The sequence below is a fragment of the Ranitomeya variabilis genome, chromosome 2, assembly GCF_051348905.1.
Source record: "Ranitomeya variabilis isolate aRanVar5 chromosome 2, aRanVar5.hap1, whole genome shotgun sequence".
Lineage (NCBI taxonomy): Eukaryota > Metazoa > Chordata > Amphibia > Anura > Dendrobatidae > Ranitomeya > Ranitomeya variabilis.
In genome coordinates, this window is record NC_135233.1 from 245,485,512 (window position 1) to 245,509,821 (window position 24,310).

General features: G+C 47.2%; 1 protein-coding gene across 4 annotated transcripts in view; it reads right to left on the minus strand.

Moving 5' to 3' along the window:
- The window catches only part of GOLGA2 (golgin A2), a 52,247-nt gene that overhangs the window by 27,205 nt on the left and 732 nt on the right, over nt 1-24,310 (minus strand). For 3 of the 4 annotated variants that reach the window (XM_077284393.1, XM_077284391.1, XM_077284394.1), the window contains exon 2: nt 21,588-21,704. In XM_077284393.1, coding sequence (XP_077140508.1) covers nt 21,588-21,704 — 117 coding nt within the window. Of the gene's footprint in view, nt 1-20,266; nt 20,348-21,587; nt 21,705-24,310 lie in introns of all 4 variants that reach the window. The other variant, XM_077284392.1, reaches the window with a different exon arrangement.

Genomic DNA, 24,310 nt, shown 5'->3' on the forward strand with positions numbered 1-24,310 from the left:
GCGATCGACGATCACATCGATCGCGCCAATCGCAGGGCACAGCGGCGGTATTACCGCGCTGTGCCCTGCCTGGACCGGCGCCCCCTCTGCCCTGCCCTGCCTCCTCATCGGTCCGGATCCTGCAGCTGATTGGCGCGATCGATGTGATCGTCGATCGCGTCAATCAGGGCACAGACCCGCCGCATTGGCGCGATCGACGATCACATCGATCGCGCCAATGGCGGGGCACAGCGGCGGTGTTACCGCGCTGTGCCCTGCTTGAATATAACTGCCTGGGCCCTGCCTCATCTCCCTGCCACCTCCGGATAGAGGGCACAGCAGCGGTGTGCCCGCGCTGTGCCCTGATGGTGACCTGGGGGTGACCTACCGGTCACCTGCCGGTCACCTACTGGTGACCTGCCGGTGACCTGCCTATGATCGGAGCTGTGAGCTCCGATCATAGGCTGGTGCCTAGCAACACCGGCGTCACCAGGGCCTCCCCTGATTGGTGGGATCGATGTGATCATCGATCCCACCAATCACAGGTCACAGCAGCGGTGTGTGACCGCTCTGTGACCTGTCTCACCTGTCCCTGACCTGTCTGACCGCTCTTCAGGAATCCTCACACTTGGTGAGGGTTCCTGCAGAGCGGTCACGCTGTCAGATCCCCCTCCTGTGCTGAGACTTGTGGTGCCACAGTAGCCTGTGACACCATAATTCTCGCTAAAAAACAAAAGAAAGAAGACAGAAGAAAGAAAACAGAAGAAAGAAGACAGACTACAACCGTAAGTGTTGATACCCCGATCCCGGCCCGATCTTTCTTACCCCCCCCCCATCCCCCCTTACCCCCATCCCCACTTCCCCCTCCACCCTCACTGCGCCACGTCCGTCCGTGCCCAAATTTAGCAGCCGCCGAGCGTTGATTGGTGACGCAGTTCACCGATCAACACTCGTGCTCTTTTCTTTTTCACCCCCCTTAGTGCCGCCGAGCGTTGATTGGTGACGCAGTTCACCGATCAACACTCGTGCTCACTTTTCTCCTCCACATCCCCGTCCACGCACCCCGCCGCTGCGTCTGAACCCGTGCCTTTCGTTTCGTGTTTTTTTTTTCCACATCCCCTTGCGCGCACCCCGCCGCTGCGTCTGAACCCGTGCCTTTCGTTTCTTTTTTTTTTTTTCCACATCCCCTTGCGCGCACCCCGCCGCTGCGTCTGAACCCGTGCCTTTCGTTTCTTTTTTTTTTTTTCCACATCCCCTTGCGCGCACCCCGCCGCTGCGTCTGAACCCGTGCCTTTCGTTTCTTTTTTTTTTTTTCCACATCCCCTTGCGCGCACCCCGCCGCTGCGTCTGAACCCGTGCCTTTCGTTTCTTTTTTTTTTTTTCCACATCCCCTTGCGCGCACCCCGCCGCTGCGTCTGAACCCGTGCCTTTCGTTTCTTTTTTTTTTTTTCCACATCCCCTTGCGCGCACCCCGCCGCTGCGTCTGAACCCGTGCCTTTCGTTTCTTTTTTTTTTTTTCCACATCCCCTTGCGCGCACCCCGCCGCTGCGTCTGAACCCGTGCCTTTCGTTTCTTTTTTTTTTTTTCCACATCCCCTTGCGCGCACCCCGCCGCTGCGTCTGAACCCGTGCCTTTCGTTTCTTTTTTTTTTTTTCCACATCCCCTTGCGCGCACCCCGCCGCTGCGTCTGAACCCGTGCCTTTCGTTTCTTTTTTTTTTTTTCCACATCCCCTTGCGCGCACCCCGCCGCTGCGTCTGAACCCGTGCCTTTCGTTTCTTTTTTTTTTTTTCCACATCCCCTTGCGCGCACCCCGCCGCTGCGTCTGAACCCGTGCCTTTCGTTTCGTGTTTTTTTTTTCCACATCCCCTTGCGCGCACCCCGCCGCTGCGTCTGAACCCGTGCCTTTCGTTTCGTGTTTTTCGTTTCTTTTTTTTTCCCACATCCCCGTCCGCGCACCCAGCCGCCGCCGCCGCCGAACTTTGATAAGTGACTCGGTTCACTTATCAGAGCTCTCGTGCCTGGCGTTTTTTCCACATCCCCATTCACACACCCAGCAGGCGCCGAACTTTGATAAGTGACGCAGTTCACTTATCAGAGCTAGGGCCTGCTGTTTTAGACTTTTCCTTTCACAGGTAGTTTTTTTCCCTATTTGCTTTTTTTCTTTTAGCTTTTACTTTTCAGAAGTTTGCACCAAACACTATCCCCCCCACACGTACACACAGTTCCAATAAATTGCACCCAAGCACCATACTCACACAAAAAATGTCCCGTTCGTCCCGTTCGCCCCGTTCGTCCCAGCAGCGCTATTCAGCAGAGGAGGCATATTCTTTTCTTGCCTCCGACACTGATAGCGAGGGAGAGGATCCCACATTCCTTTACTCGTCAGATTCTTCATCCTCTTCCTCCTCCTCCTCCCCCTCCTCCTCATCTTCCTCCTCGGGTCCTGCGGAACCGCCTCGCAGACGCCCCAGGAGAGAAGATGACGCAGCACCCACTCCTGAAGATGAACCAGCGCGCCCTTCTTCGGACCCCATGTGGACCTCGCCCCCCGAAAATTACGAGCCACTGATTCCTGATTTTGTGGCAGAATCAGGAATCAGGTTTGACACCACCGGCCTCACAGAAATAGACTTTTTCAAAGTCTTTTTCTCTGAGGATTTTATTAACCTCATGGTGGAGCAAACTAATTTGTACGCTCGGCAATTTTTGGAGCAAAACCGCGGTTCATCATTTTCTAACTGGTCTCCTGTAGACGCAGTAGAAATGATGCAGTTTTGGGGCCTGGTCCTCCACATGGGGATCGTGAAGAAGCCAGAACTTCGGCAATATTGGAGTGTGGATATTTTATATAACACTCCAGTGTGCCGAATGGTCATGGCTCGGACGCGTTTTGAGGCCATCCACAAATTCCTGCATTATTCCGATAATGCACAGTGTCCCGCACGAGATGACCCCAATTTTGACCGTCTCTTCAAAGTTCGGCCGGTCATCGAACACTTCAGCAAAAAGTTTGCTGAAGTGTACGTGCCCAAAAGGGACATCTGTGTGGATGAGTCCTTGGTTCATTTTAAGGGGCGGCTCAGATTCCGTCAATACCTGCCCAGCAAAAGGGCCAGGTACGGAATCAAACTCTACAAGCTGTGTGAGAGTACCTCAGGGTACACCCACAGCTTTAGAGTTTACGAAGGGAAGGACAGCAGGATTGAACCGCCTGAGTGTCCCCCTGTCTTGGGAGTGAGTGGGAAAATAGTGTGGGATTTGGTGCACCCACTGCTGGATAAAGGTTATCACCTCTACACCGATAACTTTTATTCCAGCATCCCACTCTACAAATCCCTCTCTGCGCGAGGTACCGCAGCCTGCGGTACTGTCCGCAAAAATCAGAGAGGCCTCCCGAAGACGCTACTTGGGCAGATGCTCAGAAAAGGTGAGAGCAAAGCCCAATGTAGCGACCACCTGCTGGTGGTCAAGTACAAGGACAAGAGGGATGTCCTTCTGTTGACCACCATACACGGTGATGGCAGCGCCCTCAGGACTGTACGGGGTACCTCTACACAGGTCTGCAAACCGGACTGTGTACTGGGGTACAACAAAAACATGGGGGGCGTTGATCTCTCCGATCAACTCCTCCAACCGTACAGTGCTTTGAGGAAGGCCAAGGTGTGGTACAAAAAGCTGTCGGTGTACATCGTACAAATGGCAATGCTTAACGCTTTCCTGCTGTCACGATGTGCACGCCACACCGATACGACGTACCTTCAGTTCCAGGAGGTAGTGGTTAAGGCCCTGATGTTTGGCACGAGGGAAGGAGCGGGCCCCAGTACTTCCGGAACTGAGGGTGCTCGTATTGTACCAGGTCAGCATTTTCCGGGGGTGGTCCCGCCAACTGGTAGAAAAGGTAAGCCGCAAAAAAGGTGCCGAGTGTGCTACAAACGAGGAGTACGCAAGGACACCATCTATCAATGCGACACCTGCCCCGACAAACCTGGCCTGTGTATGAAGGACTGCTTCAAATTGTACCACACCTCCATGCACTACTAATTAGGAACCAGTAGATTCGTTCCAAAGAGGTAAGTTCCATGGGGGTCTAGGTTCCAAAATGATGTCACTTGTGGGTTTTTTTTACTGTTTAGGCACATCAGGGGCTCTGCAAACGGAACATGACGCCCTCAGAACCAGTCCATCAAAGTCTGCATTCCAAATCGTCACTGCTTCCCTTCTGAGTCCCGAAGTGCCCAAACAGTTTTTTCCCACATATGGGGTACCAGCGTACTCAGAACAAAATGGACAGCAACTTTTGGGGTCCAATTTCTCTTGTTACCCTTGGGAAAATAAAAAATTGGGGACTGAAAGATCATTTTTGTGGGGAAAAAATAGGATTTTTTATTTTCACGCCCGGGCGTTATAAACTTTCGTGAAGCACTTGGGGGATAAAAGTGCTCACGACACATCTAGATAAGTTCCCTAGGGGGTCTAGTTTCCAAAATGGGGTCACTTATGGGGGGTTTCTACTGTTTAGGCACATCAGGGGCTCACCAAATAGAACATGATGCCCGCAGACAATTCCATCAAAGTCTGCATTCCAAAAACGTCACTTCTTCCCTTCCGAGCCCCGAAGTGTGCCCAAACAGTAGTTTTCTCCCACATATGTGGTACCAGCGTACCCAGGACAAATTGGACAACAACTTTTGGGGTCCAATTTCTCCTGTTACCCTTGGGAAAATAGAAAATTGGGGACTGAAAGATCATTTTTGTGGGGAAAAAATAGGATTTTTTATTTTCACGCCCGGGCGTTATAAACTTTTGTGAAGCACTTGGGGGATAAAAGTGCTCACGACACATCTAGATAAGTTCCCTAGGGGGTCTAGTTTCCAAAATGGGGTCACTTATGGGGGGTTTCTACTGTTTAGGCACATCAGGGGCTCACCAAATAGAACATGATGCCCGCAGACAATTCCATCAAAGTCTGCATTCCAAAAACGTCACTTCTTCCCTTCCGAGCCCCGAAGTGTGCCCAAACAGTAGTTTTCTCCCACATATGTGGTACCAGCGTACCCAGGACAAATTGGACAACAACTTTTGGGGTCCAATTTCTCCTGTTACCCTTGGGAAAATAGAAAATTGGGGACTGAAAGATCATTTTTGTGGGGAAAAAATAGGATTTTTTATTTTCACGCCCGGGCGTTATAAACTTTCGTGAAGCACTTGGGGGATAAAAGTGCTCACGACACATCTAGATAAGTTCCCTAGGGGGTCTAGTTTCCAAAATGGGGTCACTTATGGGGGGTTTCTACTGTTTAGGCACATCAGGGGCTCACCAAATAGAACATGATGCCCGCAGACAATTCCATCAAAGTCTGCATTCCAAAAACGTCACTTCTTCCCTTCCGAGCCCCGAAGTGTGCCCAAACAGTAGTTTTCTCCCACATATGTGGTACCAGCGTACCCAGGACAAATTGGACAACAACTTTTGGGGTCCAATTTCTCCTGTTACCCTTGGGAAAATAGAAAATTGGGGACTGAAAGATCATTTTTGTGGGGAAAAAATAGGATTTTTTATTTTCACGCCCGGGCGTTATAAACTTTCGTGAAGCACTTGGGGGATAAAAGTGCTCACGACACATCTAGATAAGTTCCCTAGGGGGTCTAGTTTCCAAAATGGGGTCACTTATGGGGGGTTTCCACTGTTTAGGCACATCAGGGGCTCGCCAAACACGACATGACATCCGATCTCAATTCCAGCCAATTTTAGCTTGAAAATGTCAAAGGGCGCTCCTTTCCTTCTGAGCCCTGCCATGCGCCCAAACAGTGGTTCCCCCCCACATATGGGGTATCAGCGTACTCAGGACAAAATGGACAACAACTTTTGGGGTCCAATTTCTCCTGCTACCCTTGAGAAAATAAAAAATTGGGGACTAAACGATCATGTTTGTCGAAAAAATGGGATTTTTTATTTTCACACCCGGGCGTTATAAACTTTCGTGAAGCACTTGGGGGATAAAAGTGCTCACGACACATCTAGATAAGTTCCTTAGGGGGTCTAGTTTCCAAAATGGGGTCACTTATGGGGGGTTTCCACTGTTTAGGCACATCAGGGGCTCGCCAAACACGACATGGCCTCCGATCTCAATTCCAGCCAATTTTAGCTTGAAAATGTCAAAGGGCGCTCCTACCCTTCTGAGCCCTGCCATGCGCCCAAACAGTGGTTCCCCCCCACATATGGGGTATCAGCCTACTCAGGACAAATTGGACAACAACTTTTGGGGTCCAATTTTTCCTGCTACCCTTGAGAAAATAAAAAATTGGGGACTAAACGATCATGTTTGTAGAAAAAATAGGATTTTTTATTTTCTCACCCGGGCGTTATAAACTTTCGTGAAGCACTTGGGGGATAAAAGTGCTCACCACACATCTAGATAAGTTCCTTAGGGGGTCTAGTTTCCAAAATGGGGTCACTTATGGGGGGTTTCCACTGTTTAGGCACATCAGGGGCTCGCCAAACACGACATGACATCCGATCTCAATTCCAGCCAATTTTAGCTTGAAAATGTCAAAGGGCGCTCCTTTCCTTCTGAGCCCTGTCATGCGCCCAAACAGTGGTTCCCCCCCACATATGGGGTATCAGCGTACTCAGGACAAATTGGACAACAACTTTTGGGGTCCAATTTCTCCTGCTACCCTTGAGAAAATAAAAAATTGGGGACTAAACGATCATGTTTGTAGAAAAAATGAGATTTTTTATTTTCACACCCGGGCGTTATAAACTTTCGTGAAGCACTTGGGGGATAAAAGTGCTCACGACACATCTAGATAAGTTCCTTAGGGGGTCTAGTTTCCAAAATGGGGTCACTTATGGGGGGTTTCCACTGTTTAGGCACATCAGAGGCTCGCCAAACACGACATGGCCTCCGATCTCAATTCCAGCCAATTTTAGCTTGAAAATGTCAAAGGGCGCTCCTACCATTCTGAGCCCTGCCATGCGCCCAAACAGTGGTTCCCCCCCACATATGGGGTATCAGCCTACTCAGGACAAATTGGACAACAACTTTTGGGGTCCAATTTTTCCTGCTACCCTTGAGAAAATAAAAAATTGGGGACTAAACGATCATGTTTGTAGAAAAAATAGGATTTTTTATTTTCTCACCCGGGCGTTATAAACTTTCGTGAAGCACTTGGGGGATAAAAGTGCTCACCACACATCTAGATAAGTTCCTTAGGGGGTCTAGTTTCCAAAATGGGGTCAATTATGGGGGGTTTCCACTGTTTAGGCACATCCGGGGCTCGCCAAACACGACATGGCCTCCGATCTCAATTCCAGCCAATTTTAGCTTGAAAATGTCAAAGGGCGCTCCTTTCCTTCTGAGCCCTGTCATGCGCCCAAACAGTGGTTCCCCCCCACATATGGGGTATCAGCGTACTCAGGACAAATTGGACAACAACTTTTGGGGTCCAATTTCTCCTGCTACCCTTGAGAAAATAAAAAATTGGGGACTAAACGATCATGTTTGTAGAAAAAATGAGATTTTTTATTTTCACACCCGGGCGTTATAAACTTTCGTGAAGCACTTGGGGGATAAAAGTGCTCACGACACATCTAGATAAGTTCCTTAGGGGGTCTAGTTTCCAAAATGGGGTCACTTATGGGGGGATTCCACTGTTTAGGCACATCAGGGGCTCGCCAAACACGACATGGCCTCCGATCTCAATTCCAGCCAATTTTAGCTTGAAAATGTCAAAGGGCGCTCCTATCCTTCTGAGCCCTGCCATGCGCCCAAACAGTGGTTCCCCCCCACATATGGGGTATCAGCCTACTCAGGACAAATTGGACAACAACTTTTGGGGTCCAATTTCTCCTGCTACCCTTGAGAAAATAAAAAATTGGGGACTAAACGATCATGTTTGTAGAAAAAATAGGATTTTTTATTTTCTCACCCGGGCGTTATAAACTTTCGTGAAGCACTTGGGGGATAAAAGTGCTCACCACACATCTAGATAAGTTCCTTAGGGGGTCTAGTTTCCAAAATGGGGTCAATTATGGGGGGTTTCCACTGTTTAGGCACATCCGGGGCTCGCCAAACACGACATGGCCTCCGATCTCAATTCCAGCCAATTTTAGCTTGAAAATGTCAAAGGGCGCTCCTTTCCTTCTGAGCCCTGTCATGCGCCCAAACAGTGGTTCCCCCCCACATATGGGGTATCAGCGTACTCAGGACAAATTGGACAACAACTTTTGGGGTCCAATTTCTCCTGCTACCCTTGAGAAAATAAAAAATTGGGGACTAAACGATCATGTTTGTAGAAAAAATGAGATTTTTTATTTTCACACCCGGGCGTTATAAACTTTCGTGAAGCACTTGGGGGATAAAAGTGCTCACGACACATCTAGATAAGTTCCTTAGGGGGTCTAGTTTCCAAAATGGGGTCACTTATGGGGGGATTCCACTGTTTAGGCACATCAGGGGCTCGCCAAACACGACATGGCCTCCGATCTCAATTCCAGCCAATTTTAGCTTGAAAATGTCAAAGGGCGCTCCTATCCTTCTGAGCCCTGCCATGCGCCCAAACAGTGGTTCCCCCCCACATATGGGGTATCAGCCTACTCAGGACAAATTGGACAACAACTTTTGGGGTCCAATTTCTCCTGCTACCCTTGAGAAAATAAAAAATTGGGGACTAAACGATCATGTTTGTAGAAAAAATAGGATTTTTTATTTTCTCACCCGGGCGTTATAAACTTTCGTGAAGCACTTGGGGGATAAAAGTGCTCACCACACATCTAGATAAGTTCCTTAGGGGGTCTAGTTTCCAAAATGGGGTCACTTATAGGGGGTTTCCACTGTTTAGGCACATCAGGGGCTGGCCAAACACGACATGGCGTCCGATTTCAATTGCAGCCAATTTTAGCTTGAAAATGTCAAACGACGCTCCTTTCCTTCTGAGCTCTGCCGTGCACCCAAAAAGTGGTTCTCCCTCACATGTGGGGTATCAGCGTACTCAGGACAAATTGGGCAACAACTTTTAAGGTCCATTTTCTCTTTTTACCTTTGGGAAATTAAAAAAATTATTGCTGAAAGATCATTTTTGTGACTAAAAAGTAAAATGTTAATTTTTTCCTTCCATGTTGCTTCTGCTGCTGTGAAACACCTGAAGGGTTAATAAACTTCTTGAATGTGGTTTTGAGCAGCTTGAGGGGTGCAGTTTTCAGAATGGTGTCACTTTTTGGTATTTTCTGCCATATAGACCCCTCAAAATGACTTCAAATGTGAGGTGGTCCCTAAAAAAAATGGTTTTGTAAATTATGTTGTAAAAATGAGAAATTGCTGTTCAAATTTTAACCCTTATAACTTCCTAAAAAAAAAAAATTTTGTTTCCAAAATTGCGCTGATGTAAAGTAAACATGTGGGAAATGTTATTTATTAACTATTTTGTGTCACATAACTCTCTGGTTTAACAGAATAAAAATTCAAAGTTGGAAAATTGCCAAATTTTCAAAATTTTCGCCAATTTTCCTTTTTTTTCACAAATAAACGCAAGTGATATCGAAGAAATTTTACCACTATCATGAAGTACAATATGTTACAAGAAAACAATCTCAGAATCGCTAAGATCCGTTGAAGCGTTTTGGAGTTATAACTTCATAAAGGGACAGTGGTCAGAATTGTAAAAAATGGCCCGGTCATTAACGTGCAAACCACCCTTGGGGGTGAAGGGGTTAAATAGGGCCTGAGCTGTGCATTACAATAGTGTAGTTTGTGTACCCCGATTCCCCACCTATGCTGCCGAAATACGTTACCGAAGTAGTCGTTTTCGCCTGTCAATCAGGCTGGTCAGGTCAAAAGGGTGTGGTGTCCTCCCCCAGATCTTGCGTAGTTTTCCGTTGGTGGCGTAGTGGTGTGCGCATGTCCAAGGTCCAGAATCCTCTGCCAGGGGATTTCAAAGAGCGCGGTGTCCGTTATTGCATTGGTGATCGGTGGGCGCGGCCATCTTCCTTTGGCCGCGCGTGCGCAGAAGCGGCGCTGTGCTGGCCGCGACGCTCTGCTGGCCGCGGCTTCAGGAAAATGGCCGCGGGATGCCGCGCGTGCGCAGATGGATATCGCGGCGGCCATTTTCCTGAAGCCGCGGCCAGCAGAGCGTCGCGGCCAGCACAGCGCCGCTTCTGCGCACGCGCGGCCAAAGGAAGATGGCCGCGCCCACCGATCACCAATGCAATAACGGACACCGCGCTCTTTGAAATCCCCTGGCAGAGGATTCTGGACCTTGGACATGCGCACACCACTACGCCACCAACGGAAAACTACGCAAGATCTGGGGGAGGACACCACACCCTTTTGACCTGACCAGCCTGATTGACAGGCGAAAACGACTACTTCGGTAACGTATTTCGGCAGCATAGGTGGGGAATCGGGGTCCACAAACTACACTATTGTAATGCACAGCTCAGGCCCTATTTAACAGTATTTTTATCTCATACCGAAAAAACGGGGTGACAGGTTCCCTTTAAAACTTCAGGACCCGGGCATTTATCACAACGGCCAAGCATACAGTCCTTGGATTCAATTCCACAGACCATTTTGCATATGAGCTCTTTGTAGTCATCATTGATTGGGCATGCTGCAAGCATTAGTTTGACATTTTGGTGAATGGTACACACACAAACGGAATGTGTTCTAGCAGATCCAACGGTTACGCACCACTTTGGCCGAAGCTCACAAAACTTGGAAAATCCAATTTCAGGGCCTTTCCGATAGGCAACAAACATTTCCCTCATATTGCTCAGTAATAGTCGCTTTTGCATCTGCTTTTTTTATCCTGCTATTCGCACTGATACATAGTCTTTTTTACCAGGGCACATTCGACTGAATTCATCATCCTCAAAAAATGCCTGCACCTTTTTCTTCACTTCCTCAGAAACTTTCTTGCCACACTTGATTCTAGGTAAGGCTAAGATCCCATGTTCACATTTAAGCTTTCAAGCTTGTTTGACCATTCGTTCAGAGACACCGAATTCGTCTGATATAGCCTTAATGGACCAACTTTTAGGTGCCAATGTCAAGATTTGGACCTTTTTAGACAGCAATGGGACGACAATACAGCTTCTCTGAACCGATTATGTTGCAAATTCAGCAACAATTCCAGACCACTTAGGGTACCGTCACACATTGAAATTTCCATCGCTACGACGTTACGATTCGTGACGTTTTAGCGATATCGTTACGATATCGCTGTGTCTGACACGCTACTGCGATCAGACACCCTGCTGAGAATCGTACGTCGTAGCAGATCGTTTGGAACTTTCTTTCGTCGCTTGATCACCCGCTGACATCGCTGGATCGTTGTGTGTGACAGCGATCCAGCGATGTCTTCGCTTGTAACCAGGGTAAACATCGGGTAACTAAGCGCAGGGCCGCGCTTAGTAACCTGATGTTTACCCTGGTTACCAGCGTAAACGTAAAAAAACAAACAATACATACTCACCCGTCGGTGTCCTTCAGGTCCCTTGCCGTCTGCTTCCTGCTCTGAGTGCCGGCCGGAAAGTGAGAGCAGAGCGCAGCGGTGCTGTGATCTGCTCTCACTGTACGGCTGCACTCAGAGCAGGAAGCAGACGGCAAGGGACCTGAAGGATACCGACGGGTGAGTATGTACGGTTTGTTTTTTTACATTTACGCTGGTAACCAGGGTAAACATCGGGTTACTAAGCGCGGCCCTGCGCTTAGTTACCCGATGTTTACCCTGGTTACAAGCGAAGACATCGCTGGAAGGTAGTAGGAGATAACCAAGTTGCGGCCTTACATATGAGTTCTATTGGAACCTCCCCTCGCTCTGCCCAGGATGATGCTATCGCCCGGGTGGAGTGTGCCTTTACAGTCTCAGGTGGATTCTCCCCTTTAGACGAATAGGCCAGGTATATCGCTTCCCGAATCCATCGGGATAATGTGCCTTTTGTAACACCAGCAACTTTCCTCTGACCCTGGAAGGAAACAAAGAGAGCCCTGCTCTTCCTCCAGGGACTAGTCCTGTCTAGATAGGTTATTACGGCCCTTCTCACATCTAAAGTATGGTACTTTTCTTCTTCCTGATTTGTAGGGTTATCATAGAAGGTAGGAAGAAGAATTTCTTGAGATCTATGGAATTTAGAACACATTTTAGGCAAGTAGGAAGGGTCTGTTTTTAGGACAATCCTATCTGGCAATATTGACATAAACGGAGGATCTACTGATAGTGCCTGTATGTCACTTACCCTTCTTGCCGACACTAAGGCGACAAGAAGAGCAGTCTTGAGGGAGACATGTTTAATGTGAGCAGAATGTAGAGGCTCAAATGGGTGATCTGTTAAGGCTTCAAGGACCAGATTAACATCCCAAGGAGGTGAGTTGGGAATATGGACTGGTTCTGTTCTCTGGCAGGCTGAGATGAATCTGGATATCCATCTATCTCCCGCAACGTTGTGAGTATACAAAGCCCCTAGCGCGGAAACTTGCACTCTTAAGGTGTTAACTGAGAGGCCTAAATCACGTCCTCTTTGGAGAAATTCAAGAATAATAGGAACTGGAATTTCATTTGACAGGGCTGAGGGATAGAGGCTTAGAAATTTCTTCCATATTTTTACATAGATCGATGTAGTGGATCTTTTCCTACTCAGCAATAGGGTATCAATTACTTTATCAGAGAAGCCCCTTAGTTTCAACAGCTGCCTCTCAAATCCCAGGCTGTCAACCGTAGACCCTTCACATGAGGGTGGTTGAAGGGCCCCTGGAAAAGCAGATCTTGATTCTCTGGGAGAATCCATGGGTCCGAGACGGACATGGCTCTGAGCAGGGAAAACCATGGTCTTTTTGGCCAGAATGGGGCGATTAAGATTATATTCGCTCTGTCCTCTCTTATCTTCCTGATTACTGTTGGAAGAAGAATCATCGGGGGAAAGGCATATGCTTTCCGAAATGTCCATGGAATCTGGAGGGCGTCGAGAACATCGGGGCTGTCGGTTCGGAACATTGAGGCGAATGTTTTTACTTGCCTGTTGTCTCTTGTGGCGAAGAGATCTATGTCGGGTATACCCCATTTTATAGTTATCATTTTGAATATCCGACGATTTAACACCCACTCCCCCTGATGGAGGGTATGACGACTGAGAAAGTCTGCTTTTGCGTTGTCTATCCCTCGGACATGTAGTGCTGATAAGGACAGAAGATGATCTTTGGCTATAGTCAAGATGTTTTTGGCTATAGACATGAGAGTGCCTGATCTCGTTCCGCCTTGATGGTTGACGTAAGCCACTGATGTCATGTTGTCTGAGAGTACCCTGGTATGTGTTCCGTGCAACTGTGGGAGGAATTCACATAGGGCATGATAGATGGCTTTTAGTTCTTTTTTATTAGACGAGTCGTCTAATTCTGTAACCGACCACAGCCCCTGGACAACCTGGTCCCCCAAGTGTGCACCCCAACCATGAGGGCTGGCATCCGTAAAAATTATGTTTGAGGGTTTAACCTCCCAGGGAACCCCACTAACTAGATGATCTGGTTGTAGCCACCAGGTTAGGGATTGGATTACGTCATTAGAAAGGGAAATTTTACCGTCTAATCGCCCTTGTAATTTTATCTCCTCATGTAAAATTGTATACTGTAAGCACCTTGAGTGGAACTGGGCCCATGGAACCGCTGGGATACATGACGTGAAGGAGCCAAGTAAGGACATGCCTTCCCGGAGGGAAATTATAGGTTTATCTAGTACAGACTGGACTTTATTTCTAACTGTTAATTGTTTAGATTCCGGGAGAAAACATTTTTGACTTACGGAATCTAATATAATTCCCAAAAATACCTGGCGAGTAGTCGGGATCAGCCTAGATTTTTCCCAATTTATTAACCATCCCAAGTTCTGCAAGGATGAAATCATATGACATAATCTTTGCTGACATTGTGAGGGGGATTTTCCCACTACTAGAAGGTCGTCTAAGTATGGGATTATGAGGGTGTCTTTTAATCTTAGATAAGACATGACCTCTGACATTAGTTTAGTCAATACCCTTGGAGCAATCGATAGTCCGAAGGGCATTGCCGTATACTGAAAGTGCCGTATATATCCATTCAATACAACCGCTACGCGGAGAAACTGCTGATGTTCTTTAAAGATTGGTAGATGATAATACGCATCTTTCAAGTCCAGAACTGCCATAAAGCAATGGGGAAACAGGAGTTTTACAGTGGATCGAATAGATTCCATTTTAAAGGTTTGATTTTCTAAGAAGGTGTTCAGTTTTTTAAGATTTATGATGGTTCTGAATGATCCATCAGGTTTTGTAATCAGAAATAGCGGGGAATAGAACCCTTTCCCCTCCTGAAGAAATGGAACCTCCACCAAAACTCCTTTGGATAGAAGATTCATTACTTCTTGCTGTAATGCCTCCTGTTGGGACTGTGATTTTAAAGAAGTCAATAGAAATGAGTCCGAAGGGACTCGGGCAAATTTTAACTTTAAGCCAGAGGTGACGAGACTATTCGCCCAAACGTTCGATGTTATTCTTCTCCATTGGTCTGAGAAGGAGGATAATCTACCTCCCACAGGTAGATCTGCCCTAACGGGGCTTGTCTTCAGTTTTAAAAGGGCGCTTCCCAAAGAAGGCACCCCTTTGTTTGGCATCTCTAGGGGTCCAGCGATCTTGGTTTTTAAAATCTTTTCTCTTATTAAATATGGGCTTCCGGAACGCTTTCCTATAGAATGGAAGGTAATTGTTATTAGGGAAGCCCTTCTTTCTTTCTCCCGCTTTAGTTAAAATTTCGTCCAGTTTGGTACCAAACAGGTACTCACCCTGACATGGGAGGCCACATAATTTGGACTTCGTCTGGGGATCGCCTTTCCAGCCCTTAAGCCATAGGGCTCTACGTGCCGCATTTGTGAGACCTGCCGATTTGGCCGCCAGACGTATAGAGTCGGCAGATGAATCTGCCAGGAAGGCTGTAGCCCCTCTAATTAAGGGTATAGAGGACAACAGTTTGTCTCTAGAAAGACCACTTTTAAGCCCTTCCTCTATGTCACTCAGCCAGACCAACATGGACCTAGCGGTGCATGTAGCAGAGATAGATGGCCTAAATGCTCCCGTACCCTGTAATGAGCCTGAATCCTCCACAGGCAGCAAAGACTTTTTGGATGTGGATGCTACCGCAGCGTCCACTTTTGGCGCTTTTGTCCATGTTGAAAACTCTTCATCATTGAAGGGATACCGTCTTTTTGAGGATGGAGGTAATCCTCTTTGGCCCTGGCTTTCCCACTCTTTTTTGACTAACGATTTTATCGCTGCCATCACCGGAAAAGAGGGCCTTTTCTTTTCTGATAGACCGGCAAACATAATATCCTGCTGTGTCTTAGGGACTTTAGGATCCTCAATGCCCATAGTATTACAGACGGACCTGACAAGGTTGTCAATACTATCAGTGGGAAAGCACATATCCTGGTCCTCATCTGAGGAAACGTATTCGTGGGAGATGTCAGAGTCCGCTTTCTCCCTATCCGAAGATGGGTCAGATATAGGGGATTCATATCCTCTTTTACTTTTGGCACGCGGTTCTTTATCAGAACCCTGTAAGGCTTGTAACTCCTGTCTTATCATGAGTCTGATGTCCTCTGATTTAACCGAGGCTTCCTGCCGCAAGGTAGAAGCAATACATGATTTACAAAGTCTCTTTTTGTAACTATCCGGGAGGGGCTGGAGACATAACGCACACTGCTTGTGCTTCATTTTTTCAGTTTTCTTTCCCTAGGCGTATAGAAGGAAAGGGAACACCAGTCAGCTTATGAGGGTAGATGCACACTTACCCCAGTGAAGCTTTTACGGTACCGATTGACGAGGAGGAGATTTAGGTGGAGAACCGGCTTTTTTCCTGGAGGATCCGCTTTGTTTAGAGCGACTGCTGCTGCCCCGTGCACGTGGGGTAGATGCGGTGTCTTCTACAGAAAGCATCGCAGGGATCTGCGATGAATCCATTGTGGACACCGGGTGCTTGTGCCGGCGTCCTTTTACATGGGGGCCGCCATCTTCTTCCGGTTGAACCCGGAAGTGCTAATCACTTCCGGGTCGCGGCCATACTGTATGCACCCGCGCTGCCACCGGCATCAGCGCGGGTGCCGTCCACCTCCTCCCTCATCCCGGAGTTAACTTCTGGACTCCCGGGAAAGTACTGGAGCTCCACGCCGCATGAGCGCTCGCCAAAGCGCAGCGCTTACCTCACCCCGGCGCTAGGTCCTGCAGACTGTCCGAGTGGATTTCCATGAGCCAGGAACCCCTGTAGTTCTGGCCTCATGGTGTCTGCCAGCAGAGGGGGGAAGCTGAGAAGAGGACCCCCGACGCTGCATCCAGCTCTGGAGCCCTTGCCGTCCTCACAGGTAAACTGCGCAAGCGGCATCCAGGCTAGGCATCCTCTTCTCCGTGGATTCCCATAGGAACAGGAAACCAAACTGTGGGAGCGAGGGGGACCGCCCCTTTTATCTCTCTGTAGGGTTTCCTGTTCCTAGGGGCGGATCCCCTCTCTCAGTGGGTGCTGTCGTGGCGAAGAGAAAAAAGTGTTCTAATACTAATCCACAGGATACATAAAGGTACAGTACACATGAAAAGTTTGGACACCGCTGATCATTCAATGGTTTTCACGGTTTGTATTGGAATGTGCACTTATAAATTCACACTGAAGGCATCAAAACCTAGAACAGGCACATGGAAACAAGGAGTAAAGAAACACATCAGAATGTGTGATACACCTCAAATTCCTCGGAGGACAGCTTTACACCCCTTCGCATTCTCTCCAGCAGCTTCATCAGGTAGTCACCAGGAATGGCTACAATGAACAGGTATGCCTCATCAGGTGTTTTGCAGAGGCCATGTTGGTTCATAGCTCCATGCAGTGCTGAGCTCTATTCCACAAAATGGCAAGAACCAAAACAACAAAGTAGAGAAAAACAACAGTCCATCATTACTTAAAAAAATAAAAAAAAATAAAAAAAAAAAAAAAGTGTATGAAGGTCAGACAGCCAGGAAAATTGCTAGAACTTTGAAGGTATCCAAAATGCAATCATAAACACTATTGTTTGCTATGATGAAACTGACTCTTGTGAGAACTATCCCAGCAAAGGAAAACCAAGACTGACCTCTGCTGCAGAGGATAAGTTCATCAGTGTTACTAACCTCAGAATCCACAAATTGACAGTCCCGCAAATAACATCCCTCAATCTCAACATAACCTGTCCAGAGGGCACTGCAAGAAGTGGCCTTTATGGTCGAATAGTGGCTTTTTTTGCAACCACTGAGGGACAAAAACAAGACAACCACAAAGTGCTGCTTCGGAAGACATGGCCTCCAGAATCATCCAACCTCAACCCAATGGAGATGGCTGGGGATGAGTTGGACACAGATTGAAAGCAAAGCAGCGGACAAGTGCTCAGCACCTCTGGGATTCTCTCAAGATTGTTGAAACAATTTCCTCAAAGTTTTTCCATTGCCAATGGACATATTGGAAATTGTTCAATGAGGGGGAATGAGCTCGCAATCTGGTTGTCCGGTCTAAAATGATAGGCGTGCAGTCACTGCAGACTTCTGAATCTTCCCCAGTGAACTGCGAGGAGTCGCTGATTTCTCAGCTGGGAACAACAGTGGTGTGTACGTTATACAAACTCCGGGGAAAACTAGATTAGTGTGCGCAGCCTGGCTCCTAAAGCTATGTGCACACGTTGCTGATTGGTGCGCGGATTTTTCTGCACTGTTTTTGCAAAATCCGCAGGTAAACCACACTGCGTTTTATCTGCGGATTACCCGCGGATTTACCGCAGTTTTTGTGCGGATTTCTCTTGCAGTTTAACACCTGCGGATTCCAATTGAGGAGCAGGTGTAACCCGCTGCAGAATGCCAGAATCCGCACAAAGTATTGACATGCTATGGAAAAAACAACGCAGCGTTTTCATGCTTTTTTTTCCTGCAGCATGTGCACTGTGGATTTTGTTTTCCATACGTTTACATGGTACCGTACAACGTATGGAAAACAGCTGCAGATATGCAGCGTCAAATCCGCTGCGCATCCGCAGCCAAATCCGCAACGTGTGCACATAGCCTTAGGCTGGCATTGCGAAAGGCTGCACCACTAGACGGGATGCAGCCTCACTCAATACAAGTACATGGAGCGAGGCCGCGAACATTAGTTGGCTTCTGCCCGGGAGAATGTATAATGCCTTCATCTCCGCCATTCTCAGCACAAACTGGCGAATCCCTGCAGTGCACAGTACATGTGCTGGGGAGGAATCATTAGTCTGAAGTCGCGCAGTGACTGCAGACTTATCGGTTTGATCGGACGATCCCTCTAAAATAGAAAGTCGTGGTAGATGTGGTCTCCTCTGAAGTGCTGTTTCATTAACTGTTGTATTCTTTTTCTCTTTTGTTCCCTTCCCATTCTCTCTCTTCTCACCCTCCTTTCTTCTTCCCATTGCTCTAGCACATAACTATTTGGTTCATGTAAGAGCTTATATTAATACCACATCAGGCTGGTTATACTTATATTCCAATGTTTAACAACAATAAACTATAAATTGTTATTATTGACCGTAATTGGACTGTTCTGTATTTATATCAATGTTGTTAAAACCCCAATAAAAATATTTAAAGTTAAAAAAAAAAAAAAAAAAAAAAGACAGTGACCTGATAAAGCTGCAGAAGAGAAGCTGAGGGGGTGTAAAGTTACATAGTTACATAGTTATTAAGGTTGAAGGAAGACTTTAAGTCCATCTAGTTCAACCCATAGCCTAACCTAACATGCCCTAACATGTTGATCCAGAGGAAGGCAAAAAAACCCATGTGGCAAAGAGTAAGCTCCACATTGGGGAAAAAAAATTCCTTCCCGACTCCACATACGGCAATCAGACTAGTTCCCTGGATCAATGCCCTATCAAGGAATCTAATATATATACCCTGTAACATTATACTTTTCTAGAAAGGTATCCAGTCCCCTCTTAAATTTAAGTAATGGATCACTCATTACAACATCATATCATAATAGTTGTCATCTCAGTAAAATATTGAGTACTCTAAGAGGTGTGACACATTCCGGTTTGTCTCACATGCATTTCTTTACTCCTTATTTCCATATTTGTTCCTTCCTTCAGTCTAAATCTATAATGTGCACATTCCTGTAAGAACAAGGAAAACCGTTGCATAAGCAGGTGTGTCTGGGCTTCTGACCAGGACTGCACGATTGGTGGGAATCCTGCTGCGGAGACCCCCACTGATCCTGAAAGCGGGAGCTCCAGAGTCCCCGTGTGACAATAGTGGTATTGAGCATGTGCGACCACCACTTCTATAGACCATGAATGGCGCTGTGGTTGCACAAACATGCTCACTACCAATCGGGGGGTCACCATAGCCAGATCCCCGAGCGATCATACATTCTCTAGATGCAATGTCCTCACCTCCATGTAGACAATCATGTGTAATAAATCTGCACTGGAAAGGACTAAGGACGACATCGCACCTTCCAGCTGCTGCCACCAGCCCTTGTCCTTCCTCAGTACATAGGGGACAAAGGTTGTTTGGCTACTCAGCGTAGTACTATAATATATCAATGCAAAAAAATATAAATTTACAAGTGGAATGTTTAGGCTCCTTTCATTGCCACATGAAAAGGCAAGCAAAACTGATCACGCCCTGTTCTACACCCCAGTATATAAGTGGGGACACAATATGTCCCTATATACATCCTGCAGACCACCTGCCAGCTCTACCCTCCCCTACTGTATCCTCACCCATGCCTTGTAGATTCTGAGCCCCCGCGGGCAGGGTCCTCTCTCCTCCTGTACCTGTTGTGACTTGTATTGTTTAAGATTATTGTACTTGTTTTTATTATGTACACCCCTCCTCACATGTAAAGCGCCATGGAATAAATGGCGCTACAATAATAATGTCATCAGCGCCACTTGCTGCGTCACTGTATAGCAGTAACATATCGCGCCCTACAGACAGAACATGGTGGTATTACGCTACATACAATAACACTGCCGCAGTATAGCATGACCTTCGCGCTGTCTTGTGATGGAACACAATGAATACAACACATTGATTGAAGGGGGATCAAAATAAATAAAAGGGTACACGTCACATCTGAACCAATGGATAACAATGAAGGGTGACCATGAGGGAGAAAGTGAAATAAAAAAAAAAGGGACCATGTAAAATAGCTGGGCAAGCATCAGGGGCACAGGGTAGGGAAGCACAGGCAAAGCCGGAGCAAAATGGCAGCAGCTCCCCGTATAGCTCACCTTCATGTCTCCCAAACCGGGAAGGGAAACCCCATTGGATCTATGAAGATCTGATACCAGCCCCTTCAAAATGGCCTCAATCTGAAGACAGTGAGAAAACATAGAAAGAAGGGGAAAAGGCAGAGCAAGGTACACAGCAGCGCGCCCCAGATTACACACAGCAGCTGCCATATTGGACACTGATGCCAACTGACACAACTGGAGGCAGTCAGTAACTGAGTGCAGACCACCATAAGCAGCCCCTGTGTAGGACAATGGGGAAGGTACAGTCCCTCACAATCCTGCAGGGTTATTTTTGGGACATCAGTAGAAGGGGTCTCAAGATATCCCTATAGTGCACTCTGATATGGAGTGTAAAAAACAAAAACAAACAAACTGATAAATACTTAGGACGCTCAGTTCTCATCAATGCCCCCAAGGTGATAACACCCGGGTACAAATGGAGAGAAAGCATGTTGAAGGTGTGAAGTTATCAAGGGAATAAAATAGAGCCCTACTACTGTTCGCCAGGATGGGGCACGTCTGCATGTAGCGGTAGGGTAAATGATCCACCACAGCTCTGTTCATGGTCTATGGGACTGCCAGAGATAACCGACAACAACACTCATCATTCTCTGGCAATCCCAAGGACAATGAATCAATGAATGGAGGGAGGGTCAAATGTGCACTGCAGCTCCATGCAAACTGGGGACGGAGGTAAAACCGCCACCGATCTAGAAGATATCGCCCATCCTATAGATAGGTGACAACTTGTTACCTCTACAATATACCTGTGGAGGTCCAATCTACTGAACCCCTACCAGCGAAAAAGCTGGTACATCTCTGGTGTACCCCTGCAAATTGCCACCCTGGCCTCTCAGTGTGCGGGGAACTAAAGCCAGGTCCTTCTAAAAGGAACCCATCACCTGAGTCATGCTGCCCAAACCACAGGCAGCAAGGTAGCCGCCAGGTGTATTTTTCTCTGAAAGGCTCCAGCATTTCAGAATATAGCGAGAGACCTGTCAATTACCTAGAGCGGCGCTGGGAAGAGCCGGACAAGTCTCGCCTCCAGCCAGGCTCTAAGTCATGCAGAATATGGTTTGGGTTGTATGAATCAAGTAACAGGTTCTCTTTAAGTGAATGTTCCTGGCTGCAGCAGTCTAAGCAAGCTGGGAGACAAGTTCTCTGTATACATACGTCTGCATTACTAAGAGACATAGAAAAGGCCATGGAGGCGGTAACTGTAGAGCTGCAATCAGATGCCCTCTAAAAAGTATCCTGCAAATGAGTTTGATGCATTATTTGTACATAGTGAATGACGCCATGTGATGCTGTGCCTTACTGGGTCTGGAGAGAGACGATTGGGGGTGTCAGGATGGCTGCTGGACTCTTTTCCCTTTTTCTTCTTCTTGCTGCCCACAGGAGCTGGTGGAGTCGTCTTCTGCTGAAATTCCTTTAACTATAAAGACAATGGAAAAGAATAATGAAAAACAATCAAGAACCAAATATAGAGTCTATACGACAATCTAGTGTTCTCTGTTATCAGCCTTTTCTGGGTTGGGGAGAGTCTGACTGTAAGGGCTCCTTCTCACTTGCGAGAAATACGTCCGAGTCTCGCAGGTTAAAACCCTTCTCTGGTGCCGGCACTCCAGCAGCATAGCAATACATAGAGCCGCACGCTCCGCTCTGGAGTGCCGGCGCTAGAGCAGGGTTTTAACCTGCGAGACTCGGACGTATTTCTCGCAAGTGAGAAGGAGCCCTAATGTGGGATGACTGAAAGGAAGCCAAGAATTACTGCTGCAGCCATGCTGACTACAGCTCCTGCCACATCGACATGCAGCGTTATAGCCCTGCAGGAGAGGCCGGGGGTCACCGGCGGATCAGATCTAAAGGGGCACAACCTGATGTAACATGGATCTGACAATATGTAACATTAGCCTGGAGGGCGGCCCACAGCCGGACAGTCACAAGAGGTAACTGTGGGAGCGACACGGCTGGCACCACCAACCCCAACACCCGAGCCGACATTTCCTAAAGTCCTACACTGCAGAAAAGACGCACTGTATTCTTTACTAGGACAATGGGCCGATTGTAAAAAAAAACAAGGCTTACATAAACCAGACGATGATAATCCCTGCAAACCTTCAGGTGTCTGCATCCTGAGAGCGTTTATCTCACCACTACCAACATCATCTCCATAAGACGTATTTCTGCTGATCCCAAGGAATAATTTCTGTATTACACTCCAGAGCTGCACTCACTATTCTGCTGGTGGAGTCACTGTGTACATACATTACATTACTGATCCTGAGTTACATCCTGTATTATACCCCAGAGCTGCACTCACTGCTGGTGCAGTCACTGTGTAAATACATTACATTACTGATCCTGTACTCATCCTGAGTTACATCCTGTATTATACTCCAGAGCTGCCATCACTATTCTGCTGGTGCAGTCACTGTGTACATACATTACATTACTGATCCTGTACTGATCCTGAGTTACATCCTGTATTATACCCCAGAGCTGCTCACACTATTCTGCTGGTGCAGTCACTGTGTGCATACATTACAACACTGATCCTGAGTTACATCCTGTATTATACCCCAGAGCTGCACTCACTATTCTGCTGGTGCAGTCATTGTGTACATACATTACATCACTGATCCTGAGTTACATCCTGTATTATACCCCAGAGCTGCACTCACTATTCTGCTGGTGCAGTCACTGTGTACATACATTACATCACTGATCCTGAGTTACATCCTGTATTATACTCCAGAACTGCACTCACTATTCTGCTGGTGCAGTCACTATGTACCTACATTACATTACTGATCCTGAGTTACATCCTGTATTATACCCCAGAGCTGCTCTCACTATTCTGCTGGTGCAGTCACTGTGTGCATACATTACATTACTGATCCTGTACTGATCCTGAGTTACATCCTGTATTATACCCCAGAGCTGCTCTCACTATTCTGCTGGTGCAGTCACTGTGTACATACATTACAGCACTGATCCTGAGTTACATCCTGTATTATACCCCAGAGCTGCTCTCACTATTCTGCTGGTGCAGTCACTATGTACCTACATTACATTACTGATCCTGAGTTACATCCTGTATTATACTCCAGAGCTGCACTCACTATTCTGCTGGTGCAGTCACTGTGTATATACATTACATTACTGATCCTGAGTTACATCCTGTATTATACCCCAGAGCTGCACTCACTGCTGGTGCAGTCACTGTGTAAATACATTACGTTACTGATCCTGTACTCATCCTGAGTTACATCCTGTATTATACTCCAGAGCTGCCATCACTATTCTGCTGGTGCAGTCACTGTGTACATACATTACATCACTGATCCTGAGTTACATCCTGTATTATACCCCAGAGCTGCTCTCACTATTCTGCTGGTGCAGTCACTATGTACCTACATTACATTACTGATCCTGAGTTACATCCTGTATTATACTCCAGAGCTGCACTCACTATTCTGCTGGTGCAGTCACTGTGTACATACATTACATTACTGATCCTGTACTGATCCTGAGTTACATCCTGTATTATACCCCAGAGCTGCTCTCACTATTCTGCTGGTGCAGTCACTGTGTACATACCATTCATATCAGGAGATTACTGTCCAGTGCATGTAGTGGAGGGGAGTAACTTTTCTTTTTGGACTTGCGATACACCTTACATTGCCATCAGCTATTCCTCCTGTACTTATTCCGCCCTGGTTATATGCGGTCACACAGGAGAGGGGAATAAGCAGCTGTCGGACATCTCTCTCCCCATCTCTCTTGATAATAAAAATGATTGGACATGTTGAAATCCAGCTGCCCGATCCTTCTTCCCCCCACGATCAGCTGCTGGGACACGGCTATATGAATCAGCTGGTCAGCGGGATCAGCCAGCCATCTAACCAGTATGGGGGTCTTAGGAACTACCCAGAAAGTATAAGCCAGCCCCCCACACAGATACAAGTTATGTCAGCTTGATACCAAACACAGAATATCATTTTTACTGGGGTCTTCTGAGAATAACCCACGTGTGCG